The 15,170-nt window shown below is 37.9% G+C and overlaps 1 protein-coding gene and 1 long non-coding RNA gene across 4 annotated transcripts in view; one reads left to right on the top strand and one right to left on the bottom strand.

Moving 5' to 3' along the window:
* The window catches only part of PIGF (phosphatidylinositol glycan anchor biosynthesis class F), an 18,155-nt gene extending 2,988 nt beyond the window's left edge, over positions 1–15,167 (bottom strand). The window contains exons 1-5 of one of the 3 annotated variants that reach the window (XM_040058104.1): positions 15,136–15,167; positions 14,734–14,980; positions 12,975–13,066; positions 11,999–12,115; positions 8,996–9,104 (exon numbers count right to left, since the gene is read on the bottom strand). In XM_040058104.1, coding sequence (XP_039914038.1) covers positions 8,996–9,104; positions 11,999–12,115; positions 12,975–13,066; positions 14,734–14,961 — 546 coding nt within the window. In that variant the 5' untranslated portion in view covers positions 14,962–14,980; positions 15,136–15,167. Of the gene's footprint in view, positions 1–8,995; positions 9,105–11,998; positions 12,116–12,974; positions 13,067–14,733; positions 15,104–15,135 lie in introns of those variants that run through there. The other 2 variants (XM_040058107.2, XM_040058105.2) reach the window with 2 other exon arrangements.
* On the top strand, positions 5,148–14,582 carry LOC120750000 (uncharacterized). The gene is made up of 4 exons (XR_005699898.1): positions 5,148–5,298; positions 5,416–5,565; positions 10,467–10,882; positions 14,310–14,582. It is a non-coding gene; the product is annotated as an uncharacterized LOC120750000 (long non-coding RNA).
* Positions 15,168–15,170: the final 3 nt, after the last annotated feature.

Raw genomic sequence — 15,170 nt, forward strand, 5'->3', positions numbered from 1 at the left:
CCTCAGTTGTTTCATATTCACATTCCTTAGCATTTACAGCTTTATATGTTATTTGGAGGTCTTAAGGAGTGTAGCAAAGATGACTATTAAACAAGGTGCCTTAGGTACTCTTTATTGACCTTGTTTCATTCTTTCACTTTCATACATTCTGTCTCTGCTGCTTGTTTTTGTTGCTGAGTATTTCAGCAGTTGCCTCTCAAGCCAAAGATTTGCTTGTTTTCATTCATTTACTGTGTGTTGTAGATCATCTATAAAAAGCCTTGAGAGGCTTTGGCACGGTAAGGTACTACATATATTTGAAACTCACATAAGTTTGTGGCCTTGGCTAAACTTACCCTTCAGGTGGATCTTTTCAACTTTTAAACAAAATGTAATTATTTCTAGCATTTTGCATATTACACACGTCTAAAGGACAAAACAATAAAAAAGTCCCTGAAACCCTTTTGCTCACTCAGTAATGTTCAGATGGAACACAAGTCATATTTTTTATCCACTGATGAAGTCAAATACCACTCTAATATCCACAAAATTATGGACAAAGGCTTCTTAACTTGGTGGTGCTTTTACATCCAATTTGCTGAGTGATCAATGATCAATCCTTCATTAATTTTTTACCTACATTAGGTGAATTTGTAGTTGCCTATTTGCTTTACAGAACTATAGGTAGATGATGGACTCTGAATTTATCATATTCCCCCATTTAGAGAGTGAATATCCCTGATGACCCAATGACCCTGTATATTGTGCTATTTTGTGTACAGTGGGTGATTATTGGTATGATTAAAAAGATCTCTGATGACTGTTGTAGCCTCTTTCACCTGACTGAACTGCAGCTCGGAATGTGTTTTTTCAATAGCTATGTAACTTTTAATATTAATTATGCCTGTTTTCTAAAACATTTTATTTTTGCTCTGTTTTTTAAAAGTCAGTGTTACCTTATGTAAGTTTCAGGCTCTCCCTCTTAACAGTCGAGTCTCTGACCTCTGAACATTCAGAAATGGCAGGTGGCAAAGACAGGGAACAAAGGGAAGAAAATACAAAACATGCCATCTCCCCATCCATGAATAAGACAGAACGAGACACCACCTCATCCCTTATAGTGGCATGGAACACAGGGGTACTAGGCCAGGCACTTATTCTTACTGCTTGGACAGCCCAAAATAGCTCTGAGAGCAGTTTGATTGGCCTTTTGAAAACTCCCTAAGCACAGCAGTTAAAAGCCTGGACTTAAGAGCGTTGCTGTCCTTATGCCATTTTCTCTAACCCTTGAGACAGGGCAAAACCCCCTAACAAACAGGTAACAATACTAGTTTTGCAACTTTCATTCCTGACTGATGGCTTTTAGGCTACATATAGCCTGAGGCACCCATGGGTATATCTAAAGCGGCAAGTTATCAAAGACAGATTAAGATATGGCTCTTAAGCACATCAGCTGCACTAAAATAACACCATTTTCACATGCTTTTGGCTGTCTGTGAAAATGGGTTGCTTCTTTCTCTGGAAGTGGGTTGCTTTATTTTGTATTAGCTGCTGGCCTCATTTTTCTGAGACCCAATCACTTCCTCCTTCTGGACCTTTTTAAATGACTTTGACTTACTCAATTGGCCTGCTTTTGCCCTCTATTTCATATTATCTCAAACTTGGTTTAAAGTCCTTGACTTGGTATGAACTTGGTGATAAAAAACTAAGCAGCAAATATCTGTCTGCCTGTTTCAAGAGATTCCATTCTGCTTGCTTAAAATATGCAACTTGTAATACACCCCTCTTGTCCCCTGAGAACTTTTTAGCTCAGTTCCTCCTACATCATGCTCCTTCTACCTTGAGGAAGCTGAACATATCCTGCCCCAGTACTGATGTCATGTCTGGGCTGGGTCAGCAGCAGGGGAATAAGATGTCAGGCCACAGGGCTTAGCTGCACTTTCGTTGAGGGGAAAAAAGGCTGATGTGGAGAGAAGAGTGTGGGGAGTACAGGAGATAGAACAGAACATTTTTCATGCAACTGTCATGAAATGCCTTATCTGTCTCAGCAGCTGGGAGGCATCAGCTACCATTCTCACAGGCTACCACAAGAAGAATCAGATTACATATCAAATGCGTGATGAAAAGGGCAACTTTAAAAACCTGTAGATGATTACTAGGAACCTGAACAGCAGCTTGGCAAAAACAAATCTTAACAAGAAAAAGAAAAAGCATTTTAATGGACAGAGCATGAGCCAGTGTTTAATGCAAAGTGATTCTGACTTCTGTTATCTGTTTAAATTTTCTATTTTCTTTTTGTCTTTTCATCTGGCAGCAGTGTTAGGATTTCACAGGAATTTCTTTAGGCTAGCTAAACAGACGCTGCAGAACTGCCAGGTCTTTAGTATATATTAGAGGTTATTTTAAGCATAATGACTCAAAGTAGCCAACCTTCCAGGACACAAATGAGCTAGTTTTCCTCAGCGCTCTTTAGAACACCTAAGATTCTATGATGTGACAATGCTTAGCATATTGCATGGAAAGCAGAGCATGTTGCAGGATCTCAGCAAGGTATCTAGCTCTGCTGCACTGTGCATGTAGCTAGCTAAACCAGGATTCTGAATGCATGATGGTTTTGTCATCTATTATGAGTCTTGCAAGGGAATTACATAGACATTGATAAGGACTTAAAGGCCAGATTCTTAAAGAACAGAGGAGCAACACAAAGTTTTTAAAGATACCATGAAGTGAGCAACTGCCTGCTGGAACTTTCATTATACAAATGCAAATACAGTGGGGCAATCTACTGTACTTACTTTTCTTTCTAGTAAACTTAAGAGTGTTTTTCTCATATTCCTAAACACCATTTTTTTGTATGCTTATTGTTTCAAAAGACTAATTTCTGACTGTCAATTAGAAAGCTATGTAATAATTTTTGTTTCATTTTAAAACTGAATAAACGAGCACAATTATTTTCCCTCCCTGTTTCTAACATGCCTTAAATTCCTGACTGTTTAGTCTGTACTGTCCTAAAAACTTCAGTACATGCCTTTAATCTATTCTGGTTGCATGCACATGCTAACTACAAGTGTCTTATCACATTGTACAGAATGTGTGTGCTTGTCAACACACACTAAGAAGAAAGTGTGAGGTTTTTTTCAGGATGGCGTTTGTAATTAGAAGTTGGTTTCATGGATTGTGTTCTAAAGTTACAGCAAACATTACCACCTTTGATCTCACCATTAAGGTTTACACTGAGAAAACACATTATTAAATAAACAATGATAACCACACTAAAGGGGAACAAGTTTCTACCTCTGTTTAAAACAATTCCAACTGTATATTATCCCTTCTTCTCATGTTAAGCAACTTCTCTTATAACAAAACTTTCCCAGTAGGTAGTAGATCCAAAAATGAATACAAGGAAACTCTCTGAGCTGTGTCAAGAACCAAAGTAGAGTGAAAGTTCATAGTCCCCTTTCAGCTTACTTGAGTAAGCACCAAGGACCGTACCCAAGATGCCCTGGATTATTTTTCAGGCTAGAAGTGTCTGAGAGGTAGCTAAGGCTAATATTTAAAGTCATATTGACTAAATTACATGGCAGTCAGTCAACTCAGGTGAGCTACATCAACACTACCTATTATGTTTGCAGTATCCACTATGAAGTAGGAATATAGCAATTTTACTTCTACCTAAGGATAACACTGTATGCAGAATATTGTTTCAAAGTCACTTTTTACCACTCGTAACAGGTACTACAGATCAAAATTATGCTGCAAAAAACCCTGAGATGTACGGGAGGGCATGCACACAACAAATGCAGAGACACAATTTAAAAGTCTGTTATCAAAACAACAACAAATCAAGGAACTCCCCAGTTCTAAATCCAATTGTTGTCAGTGGCAAATGCTGTGTCTGGAATAATAGTTCCACCACATATAAAGTGTGCTGATAAAGTTGTGGTCTTTAACTATACCATGTTGTTCTGCAACTAATTTCCTCAGGCTGAGTAGAAAAAGGATGCTCCTCCTACATCATCCCCTTCTGTTTCAGCGGTGGTGTGTTTTAAGGTTCCACTGCTCAGTGACAAGAGAAGCCAGGATCCTGAGCACATGTGGTTATGAAAAGTACACCATCAACTTGAAACAGGCAATCTGGAAAAACTACACAGCTGTAACAAAGGAAGTTATTTTATATTTCTTTGTAGAACTGTCCTAGCTAACTGTAACCCTTACACACCCATTGTGCTTCAGAGGCCTAGAGGCAATGAGAGATAGATATACAACTCTATAGATTGCCTAGAACAGCCTTATTTAAATCATCACAATTAAAGTGTTGCAAACTGTTTTAAAAATTGCTGAAAAATAAGATAACAATCTCAAAACAGTGGCAAAATTAATCTACCAGTCTAACTAAAACATGCCTGGAAGAACGAGTCCTGGCAAGTTTGTTGTTTCGGGGTTTTTTTTGTTTTTAATACAGAGATGTAACTACTGTAGCACCTAACCTGCATTCCTTTAAGGCAATTATCTTTACCTTTGTCTGAGGCTGAATTCTACAGACCTACAATGAGGAATAACAATAGACTAAGCCTCCCTGACCAACTGATTCACATAGTTACAAAATTTTTCTTAAAGCTAGCAGAGGAGTAACATACACAGCATGCTTAAAAGTTGCTTTAAGAACAACAACAGAATAATGAAAAAAAAAAAAGTCTAATAGGACATAAACTGACTTTCAGCAATATATTTTATACTTCTAACAGAAATGCTTTATATATTTTTCATTTCCATTCTCAAACATTACTCAGATAATTACTGTTACTTTATTTCTGAAACAATATTCTGTTCCTGTTAAGTAATATTTACTTAGCATTGAAGTTGTTGTATGCTTAAAAAATGCAATTAACATTATTATTTTTAAGGGTAGAGAGGCACACTAATCTGAATATCCCCTGTATGCAATATTTTTCAAACACAAACATGGAAAATAAAGTGAAGATTTTCTGAGACATCTGCATTTATGTCAGTTTTGTTGCATGTCACGAGACATATGTATAAAGAAGCAATATGTTTCCTTTGGTTTGTAAATAAGTCAGGATGAAGTAGCATTTGGGCTTTAGTCATTAGCACATGAGCTGGAACTCTTGTTATGAAAGTCATCATCATGTTTACTCCACAGAACCCTGAAGTACTTAGAAGCAAAAACAAATTCTAGTGAAAGATACATAGGACGCTGACTTCTGATTGTCTGACCAAGTAAGATCCAGGTAATAGCACAAAAGACTTCTCAGCTTCTACTGATACATCTCAACCATGAGGTAAAGCAATGACTACCAGGTAATTTTGCAGTTCTTTTATTAAGCTGGCAGGAAAATACGCTAGACTCAAAATAGACTGCCAAGGGCAGGGAAATACTTAGCAAAAAATGAAACCAATGCTGCTTTTTCTTTGAAGGACACAAAGCAGCAAAGCAGAAGACCTGTCCTATGTGTGAGTGTGGCAATTCAGACAAGTCTCTTACAGAGTAGTGCAGACAGCTTTATTTAATACTCTGCTGGAACTGCAGCATTCTCAGTACTCCCTCCAACCTCTTGTTTACTTCAGGTGAGTGACTACAGACCATTTGCATTTGAAGCCATTTCTATGAACAAACCAGAATTCACCGAAGCAGCTTTACATTCTCCCCTTTCTGAATGATTTGTCAATTTAAAAGTTCACTGTAGACACTCTTAAACTGTCTACGGTGTAGACACCAGATTTGACTAAGTTCTAAATCCCAATTTAGTGGGAAAATATGCCAATTCAAGACACAGTGACTTTTTCTGTGAACCTTGTCCCATATTATGTTGTTCTAACAAAGCTGAATCAATAGCAATAGCATTTTTCATCCCAAACTCACAGCACATTTCTGTAGCAGCTGGATATTTTGCGGTTTTGACAACTCTGGACACTCCAGGGCTACCAACAGAGCCCAAGGGCAGCAGCAATAACTCTTTGGTTTTTTTTAATCAAGTGGTATTTCTCAATTACTGCTGATCCATCCAGTTCTTGTAGTACCAATTTCACCTGCTCTGTGACAGTCTGCCAATAATGAATTGTCTGAAGTTACAGGTAGCAATGCAGCTGTGTTTCCACTACATGTTGTTACACCACAAATATTAACTATAATCAATACAAACAGAACCAGATTTTGCAATAAACAGGCTTAAAGGCCCTAACACTGCTCTCTAAAATAATAATACCACTTCAGTCTTCTGCAAGTAGTAGGATTTAAACCACATTTTCTGCTTTAAAGCAGAACCACTTCCAATACAGATCAGGAAAAAAAAAAGTTTACAGCACCAAGGCTAAAATACAAAAAGGAAAATAATCACTAATAAAACCTCTTTTCATTTCAAAAGCTTGTCTTGAGTTCAAAGACTAAGCCGTTCCATTTGATTCCATTTTTGGATAGGAAAAGGGTAAATCCAAAATTGTAATCCTCAAACTCTCTGTTTTTAGGCTAATATGAGAAACAGCTGATGTCAGAAGCAGGACAGCTTAATTCTTTACTCATGCAGATATCTAGAAGTAATTTGGTTTTGACTGGGCTCTGATTACTACATTAAGATCTACATGATTTCTTTCAGACCTTGCTTGGGACTTAATCTGTTGGTATTCCCTTAAACATACCAGCTGGAGTTCTAAGCAGTTCTACGCAAACTTTAGTTCTATGCAAAACACTAGTAGTCCTTGTATGTGGGGAAGATTAAAAAATATTATTGTTAATCCTGAAGCTGTATTATGTGCAGGTATTTTTATGTTCAGTGAGTCGGTGGTTAGGTCACTCAGGGCAATCAGCACTAAAGATCTCCTTCCCTAACTAAACAGATCTGCAACAAACAGCAGCCTCTTCTATCAGGGTCATTCTTTCCCCTGTCTGAGGTTGAAGACCACACAGAAAGCACCTCTACTCCTTTACTGTTCCAGTGTAAGAAGGTACTATGAGTTTCTGTAATCACCTGACATCAGGTAGCAAAAGGTACACTCTTACAAAAAGGGGCTTTGTGCCAGTGCCCAGAGAACTCGTGAAGAACAGAAACGTCTCTTGGTTCTGAAGATTTCTGAGACAACCATGCAGCTACTACATGCAATACCTGGGTTGCTGAATGCATACTGTTCAGTAGAAACGGAAATACAAAAGACATCAGCTGTTGCATAAAGCTGTGTTTCCCCAGAACCTGCTTCACAATATATCTCAGCCTGGGTGAGCTGGGCAAGCTGGGAATCAGTGTTTCCTGGGCAAATACTGACTATGCCTGGCCAGGACACTGCCCCCACTTCCATGGTTTGGTGATCAATATTGAAGAGATCACCTTCACAAAAATATTAGATTATTAAATAGGTGATTGAAAGCTTCTGAGAGTCGTGAGCAGGATCCTTGACAAGCTATTTTAAAGAGGTTGATTTCTGCCTGGAAGATCTGTTACAATTTTGGTATTTCACTGTGTTTCTCTGCTGAAACAACTGGACTTGTACAAACTACATTACATTTTAACAAAACCTTCTTTCATCTCCCCCAATACAGCAGATCTTAAAAAATTAGCATTTAAAACTCCAGTTTTCAAAGACTGTTGGAATGGCAGCCTACAGGACTGATGAGCAAACTTCTCTATGGCTGCTCCTGAACTGTCCACATCATTAATAATCGAGCAGGTCAGACTCAAATAGGAATAAAATATTTGTTCCCCTGCCCCACTATTTAAAACTCTACAAGGTGTAAGATAGAGAAGTGAGCATGGGGAAAATGAGGGGAAGGGAAAGAACAGCAGCTCTAGACCTAGGCAAAAGAAAATTGCCTCTCATCAGAACAGGGAAGTGAATATGACTTGGAAAGAAGATAGGAGATTACATTTCAATGAATCTCTTGATTTTTGGGTTACATTCATGTGTGTCAACAATTAATTAGTACCAACACATACCTATGCCAGATTGATGGTGAAACATCTTTCAAAAATAAAACCAAGTGTTTTCATGGCAGAAATTTTTTGCTTAAAATATTGACCTACCCCTGTATTATTTTTGAAAAACAAATTATAATGTCTAATTACTGCAATGAAAGACTAATGGCATAAAAGCAGGCTGTGAGCTACTTAAAAAAGACAAATTTTAAGTGCAGCTGTAAGCCACAGCACCTCTACAATATCACAGAGGAAAGTGTGCTGCCTGTTACACTGATTTCTAGAAGAAATCTCTGAAACCATCGGCTTAAAACCAGGCCTGGTAGGCACTACTCAGCTAAGAGTGTATGAGTTTGGTAACCAGACAAAAGAAAACATCCACTGAGCAGATGTAGGAAGAAATTGTTACCAGTGCCATCATTTTATGGCAATTGCAGACTTCAGTTACGTTCAATTAAATAATTTCTCCATGCCAAAAAACATAGTAAGAAAATAGCATAAACATTTGAATTCATAAAGATAAAATCTGCAATGCCAGCTTCACATTTTTTCTCGTTCAACTCAAAAACTAATGTTTGCCTTCCTTTGAAATCAGAAGTGTTTAGAATAGTGCTTTGGCTACACCATTCCCATAAACCAATCTAAATCCATTTAAAATACCTTCTATGAAGTGCTTTTATGGAGGGAAGCTAAAACACCACGAAAGCATCCTTCTTTCCCTACCCATGAACAATAAAAGCTACTAAACTGAAGGCAAACTCAAAGCCATCATCGTCATTTCACATTTCTCCTCCAGCTTGTCTAGCTTCTTCTTATCCAAATCATTACAGCTCTATTCCATTATACAGTTTGCATGCAACAGACACTCACAAGTATGTAACAAAGAACCTATTTAAACTGGAAGTAAAAGTAATACATTTTACTTCCTTACACCCTAAGCACAGATGTTTCCATGGGTTTTTAAAAGTTTGGCAGAACTCTGTAGGAACAGCTTGTGACCAATACATCTGAACAGCTTCAGAGCAATTTTGTCTAGCATGAGTCTCCAGAAAATGAATATTTTGTACACTTATGGTAAGGATGTACATACTCACCTGCCAAGGCCGATCCCAGTCAAGAGGAATAGGAAATGCCCCAAACCAAGCTCCAAGTACACTGCACATGGAAGTAATCTGTAGACTGCTTTCCCAGATGGATGTAGCTCTGTAAAAAAGTGTTGTAAGTTTTCAACAACAACAGAAGTTACTATGGCAGAGAGTTAAATCAGATTTCTCCCAGAAGCTCTGAGGCTACGAACAGATATAAAAATTCACATATTTGATAAGTACCATGCAGGGTTCTCCTAAAACCTACAAACTAGGAGTAAAATCTAAGCTGCATATTTTAGCTATAATTAGAATCTCCTCATACCACACTTTCAGGATTTTTTTTTTTTTTTTGAGATGTCTACTGGAAATACTCCTATTGAGCTTGAAACACTGTTAGACTGAGCAAATAAATCTATCTTGATAACTGTGAGCACTGAAGGGAGAGGCAGACATGAATGGGTACTGCGGGATTGAACAGAAAAGCACAAGCACAGTCACAAAGGCCTCTGTGGTGCAGACATAGTCGATGACTACAACAATTCGAAATTTAAAATACAAGTCCGCTAAGAATATTTCAAAACAAGTTTCCATCAACTGAAAAGAAACACTGCAAGTAAGTGTAACTGCACGTTGGAGCCCTTTGGTAGCAGGGCATCCAAGTTCAAGTACACTGGCTGCAGGACAGATTTTTTGCTCACTAAAGAACTCTTACATTACCAGTCACGGCACACATTTTAAGAGACATTAAATTATTTCAGTTCTCAGTTTACAGCCTTCTGCCACTACTGATTTCTAAAGGTTTTGAAAATTTGGATTTCTGTTTAACAGATGAGCGCTCACTATCACCAATGTATCAACTGATCACCCTGCTTTGCTCGGGCCACAAATATTTGGGTACTTGGTACCCATTAAGAAAGGAGCAACAGAAGTTCAGAACACAGTAGGGCACAGTTCTAAGACAGGAGAACCAGGCTGGAATCACTGCGCCAAATCAATACAGTAAGAGATCTGAGTTTCAAGTTTGCTACAGCTCAGATTATAAATTCACACCTAGCTTCAGCTAACAGAGGTGTTTTTGGTTTTTTATGGTTCCAAGACTAGATGAACAGTAAAGTCTGAACTTTGCATGTGCTGTTGAGGTTGCATGACACGAACACTTGGATGTGAAGAGAATAAAATTTCTTTACTTCTGAGTACACACTGCTGCACTTGCTATTGACCAAACAGCTCACAAGTTTAAAGCAAACATTTTTCAATATTTGCAGAAAAAAGGTCTTGCAGACAACAGTACTGACAGTGCGAGGTTGGCATTTTGAGCAGAACTGTTTCTTCTGCAATAATATGATCCCTTTAACTTGAAATACACCAGTTCACAACTCTACCAGTTTGAGAGATTTTCTTGAAGAAGGAAGCCCTGATGTAACTGCAAAACTGTTTAGGAGTCTGCACACAGAAAATTCTTCTGAATTATTTTCAGAAGCTGAGTAACCGAGCAGAGAGCTGATAGGCGGAACAAGGAAGAGACTTAAGAGACACTACATCCTTAAAGCAGCGAAAGAGACAACAGAACACACCAAGGACTGACTGAGGTGCAGTTACACCTCGAAAGACATCTTGTGTGTGTGGCAGATTCACCAGAGACTGCTGTACCATATGGAGAGATCAGACGGAATCCAAATGCAAAACAGCAGAATTAGCAAGGCACGGTGCCCAAGCGAAAAACAGCCATTGGCAGTTTGGCAACCATTTCAGCTGCTAATTGAACCCCTCTGCAGCACGGACTGGCTACCCAAAGACAACCTGACTTGTCCTCCAGCATTATCCTGAAGGAGCAATGCTCCCATTACTCACTTTGCTTCATGGAATGACTGACACCTACTGGGATTTTTGAAGGTATTCTTTAAACCACCACATAAACTCCTCATTTGCATGAGAGGAACAACTGCAGCAATGTTTATAAATTTTGCATTTTCCAGGTTTCTTTCATTTTAAACTAAGATAATCCCACAGACAAAACTAGCAATGTTTAAGGTAATAAATGAACACTAGTGGCAGAAAGATCTTTAGAAGACTACAGTAATTATTTAACCCTTTAAAATAGTACAATACATTCAGTTCAGCCTTAAATGATGTTTGAATTAAGAGGTTAGCTGACCTCTTAAACTCATAAAATAGTCTACTGACACAGCTCCTTCATAGACAAAATTTGGAATTCTTGGCTGCAGCAGGACTAAATACCAAACAGCCCTGTGTGTGATGATGCCTACATCTTATTAAATCTCAAGCATTTGTGAAGTTCCTTTATGTTTCAGTGTCCCGGTCTTTCAGCCATGTAATTATTTATGGAATGCAAAAAGGCAGAGGAAATGGTAATCTTCTGAAAAACACCTTATCCTTGATACATGCTAATGCCATGGCTGTCACTGGAGGTGTAAAAGGTGGTTAGAAAGCTTGTTTTACTTTAAATATACTCCTGAAAAAAATGAATGCTTGAAAACTCTGACACTGAAAACAGCTTTCTTTGAAAGTGGAAAAAAGAGCATGGGTTAAGATTACCTATTTAAGAACCCAGTAAGTCATGTATAATTTTCAACATTATATTCAAGTTTAAAACAGTGCTTATTTTGGCTTCCTATTCCTATTTTAAAAGTTGTATTTGCAAAGGGAATACTGAATCATGTGCAAGATTTTCAAAGCACAACTCTTTGTCAGACCTCCCCTTTATTTGACAACCATCATATAGGATTGCATAATGTTTTTACTCCAGTAGAATATGTGCTGGAAACTTTTCTTCCTTCAAACACATATAAAGTGAGATTTAGCATTTGAACACCAAAAATAAAAAGCCATTTTTCCCAGAAAAGCTTTCTTGTGTCTGTAATCACAAATAAAAAAAATCAGCCATCATTCAGGAAGTTTTCTTTACAAAAAAATCCATTATATATTGTTTACATCAATTCTGCCCATTTCTATTCAGAGAAATATCAGAAACTTTAGATTAGAACTTACCCATTTTTACTAAATACCCGTATCCATGCCTGTATGTTTGGTCCCAGCAAACACAAGCACTGTAAAGTAGTAAATGTAGAGAGAAGAACTGCAAACAAAAATGTCTCAGTCACTAACCTACAATAAGAAAAAAAAAAATATTACAAAATTAAGTGAGGTGGTTGCTAATGTTCTAAAAGTTCCAAGATTTAGGAAGTAAAAAGCTTGTCTAACTCAACTTGTGAAAACATGTGTGCTTTCCTAAACCTCATATAGAAGAATAAAAAATTTTCTTCTTACTCTGTAGAATAGTAAAGAAAGCTGGAAAGAGTTCCACTGTTATCTCAAGAGTGAGATGCAGTAATTTTTTGAAATGCCTGATACCTGTAACATTTTTAAAAAAACACAGGTGTACCTTACACAAATCATTAGCTCTAAATTGAAGTATACTTGGATATTTACTTCATTATTCCATTTATTTTTCCAGTTTGATGCTGTGACAGCAACCAGGAAACCAAACTACACAATATTATTGTTAGTCAGCAATTTAGTGTAGCTCTCAAATCTCAGGTTGCTTCCTTTCTTTAAACTTTCATAGAAGTTAAAACTCCAATATCAAAAGGATGAAAGATAGGCAAGATGCGTGGTTTAGAATCTTATAGGGAAAATGACTAAATGAAACTCCAAAAAATATTTGTGCCCGTATGTTTAACATAAAAATTAAAGTAAAAGGAGTTGTTTAACTGTCTTCCGATTTTTATTTACAAAAGTCTCATTTAAGAGCTGGCTTCCAAAAAAACAAACTGAACAAGCAAACAAACAAACAAACACCAACCCAAACCCAAGAGAAAGCTACAATAGCCACCCTTCTTCCCCCAGTCAGGAACTTATCCCTTAACTTCCAGTGTACCAGAAAATACATAAGTACTTGTACCAACATCTGCAAGGAGAGCTGCCCCTTAGAATGTTTAGAGAAAGAGAGGGTCTTCTGACTTACTCTATGAGAGGTGCTCCATAAAGAACAATAATCGCATGAAATAGTATGCAAGACATGAAAAAGTATATACAGCATTTTAGAAATCTGGATATCTAAAAAAGAGCAATGAAATATCAGAATAATGCTTCAAAACAGAACATAAGTATCACACAGACAGTCTATATCTTATCAACAGCATTGTACTCTAATAACTTCTTTAATTTCAGCAGCAGCACAATATAAAGCATGGCATATTTCAAAGAGTTTTCCATATATTAATACTTTAAATAATTAAGTTTTAAAAAAATCACAATCCACCTACAATTTTTTTTTTCATGCATGCCATTAAACAGGGCAAACATACAAAAAATCTAACCAGAAATTACAAGATAGCCAGAAGTAATTTTATTGGATATTTTTACACTTCTGTCTTACATCTGACTGTCATATCCATTCATTAAAAGGTAACTCTCACAAAAAGTGAAAAAAAAAAAAAAAAATTAAAGCAAGAAAACATACAACATAAAAAAGCCTGCTACACAGAGATCAAAATTACATTAACTAAAAACCTACATTTTGAACTTGGCATTTTAAATTCTGAATATACTTGAGAAATACCCATAACTTTCTGTAAGTCTACGAAACAAATAATTTTCTATTAACTTAAACAACAGCTTCTGGGTACTCACTATATCACGTAGAAGCAAAAACACTTGATAAACAGTTCTGGTTAGGTCTGTTCTGATCAGGTCACCAACGCAAAATCCACAACTTTCCTTGAACCCTTATTTTTCTATACTTATTCCTTTCTATATTTATTTCCTGGGATGGAATCTCACCTAGAACATGAAGCGCGCTTCATTTTGAAATCACGGACGGTTAAGATTCTTGCTTTCCATCACGGTTTTGTGCATTTCACATCCTCCTCAGTCAGCAAAACCAGACAGAAGCTTTGCATACAAAGATAAGCTCGCAGGGACGATTACTTAAATGTTGAAGAACCACCTCAGAGCACTACATCTTGCCTGGCTCAGCAGGTCAGGAGTACAAGACTCTCCACCTGACTTCAAAGCTCTGGGGTATTTATTCTCCCACTGCTGGGCAAGTCGTGTGCTGTTCCAAAATCACTCTGGTCAAAAGTATTTCATTGGGATTCACACCTTTAACGCTCCCCGTTGCAAACTCTAACTATGAAAAGTTTCTCCCAACTTTAGATTCTTCTGTATGCAAGTTTCATCATAAAAGGAAAAGCAGTTATTTTAATACTTTTCCATGTGATTTTTTAAAATTGTCGAAATCTAGCATAGCATCTCTTTTATGTGTGAGATTCTGAATTTTTTTTTTTTTCTTTTAAAGTTTTTACAAACTTACAGCTACGCACGAGAAACAGGCGATGGCATTTCTTCTTGGTATATCCACTTATCTAGAAGATGAGCCAGGCCTGGTCTACAAAATGAGTTCTGTGCCGTTTAATTTTGGCAGGTTTTGCCACCGTGCAAATTCTTGGGACAACAAACAACGTTGCATTGACAAGAAACAGGAAAGCATAGAATCACTCACCTGAACAGGTTATTTACAGGTAGAGCAAGTTTAACATCATGAAAATACTGAAAAGTTTGCTTCAAAAGGTGCTGCGCTCAACTCACTAATGGAAAATGAGAATTTACCATCAAAAATTGTCTTCTTTCTCATTTGATTATTTCAGAGAATTTGCTTCCCCTCTGTATTGTCTGGCAGCAACATAATAATAATAATAAAAATAATAATAATAAAATCTTACCTTGTGAGCAAAGGAACGTCTCTTAGGAGACTGATTTGGTTTAAGGACTAAGTGCAAGATTACATTAAGGGTAGCGACACACACAGAACAAACGCACAGCCACGTGAGGTGCGTTCCCAGCACGCTGAACCCGTCCAGGAAGAAGGCCGGGAGCACTGCGGCCAGGACGACGGACAGGGCGCAGAGCAGGTTGGCAGCCAGGAGCCGCCCGATTTCCGCCTCCCTCATGGTGTCCGGCCAGCGGCACCTGCAAGACACCGAGCCGCGCCCCGTCAGCGACACGCCGCAGCAGCGCCGCAGGGCAGCATCTCCCCGGAGTTCTGGGCACAGCCCGGGGGCGAAGGTGAGGATTTTGGGGCAGGGAATCTCCTTCGCTCACAACCACCAACCCGCGGCTCTTACCGCGGAGCGCGCCGCGCCGCCCGGCAGCGGAAGGC

This window comes from Hirundo rustica, chromosome 3 (genome assembly GCF_015227805.2).
Source record: "Hirundo rustica isolate bHirRus1 chromosome 3, bHirRus1.pri.v3, whole genome shotgun sequence".
In the NCBI taxonomy this organism is placed as follows: domain Eukaryota; kingdom Metazoa; phylum Chordata; class Aves; order Passeriformes; family Hirundinidae; genus Hirundo; species Hirundo rustica.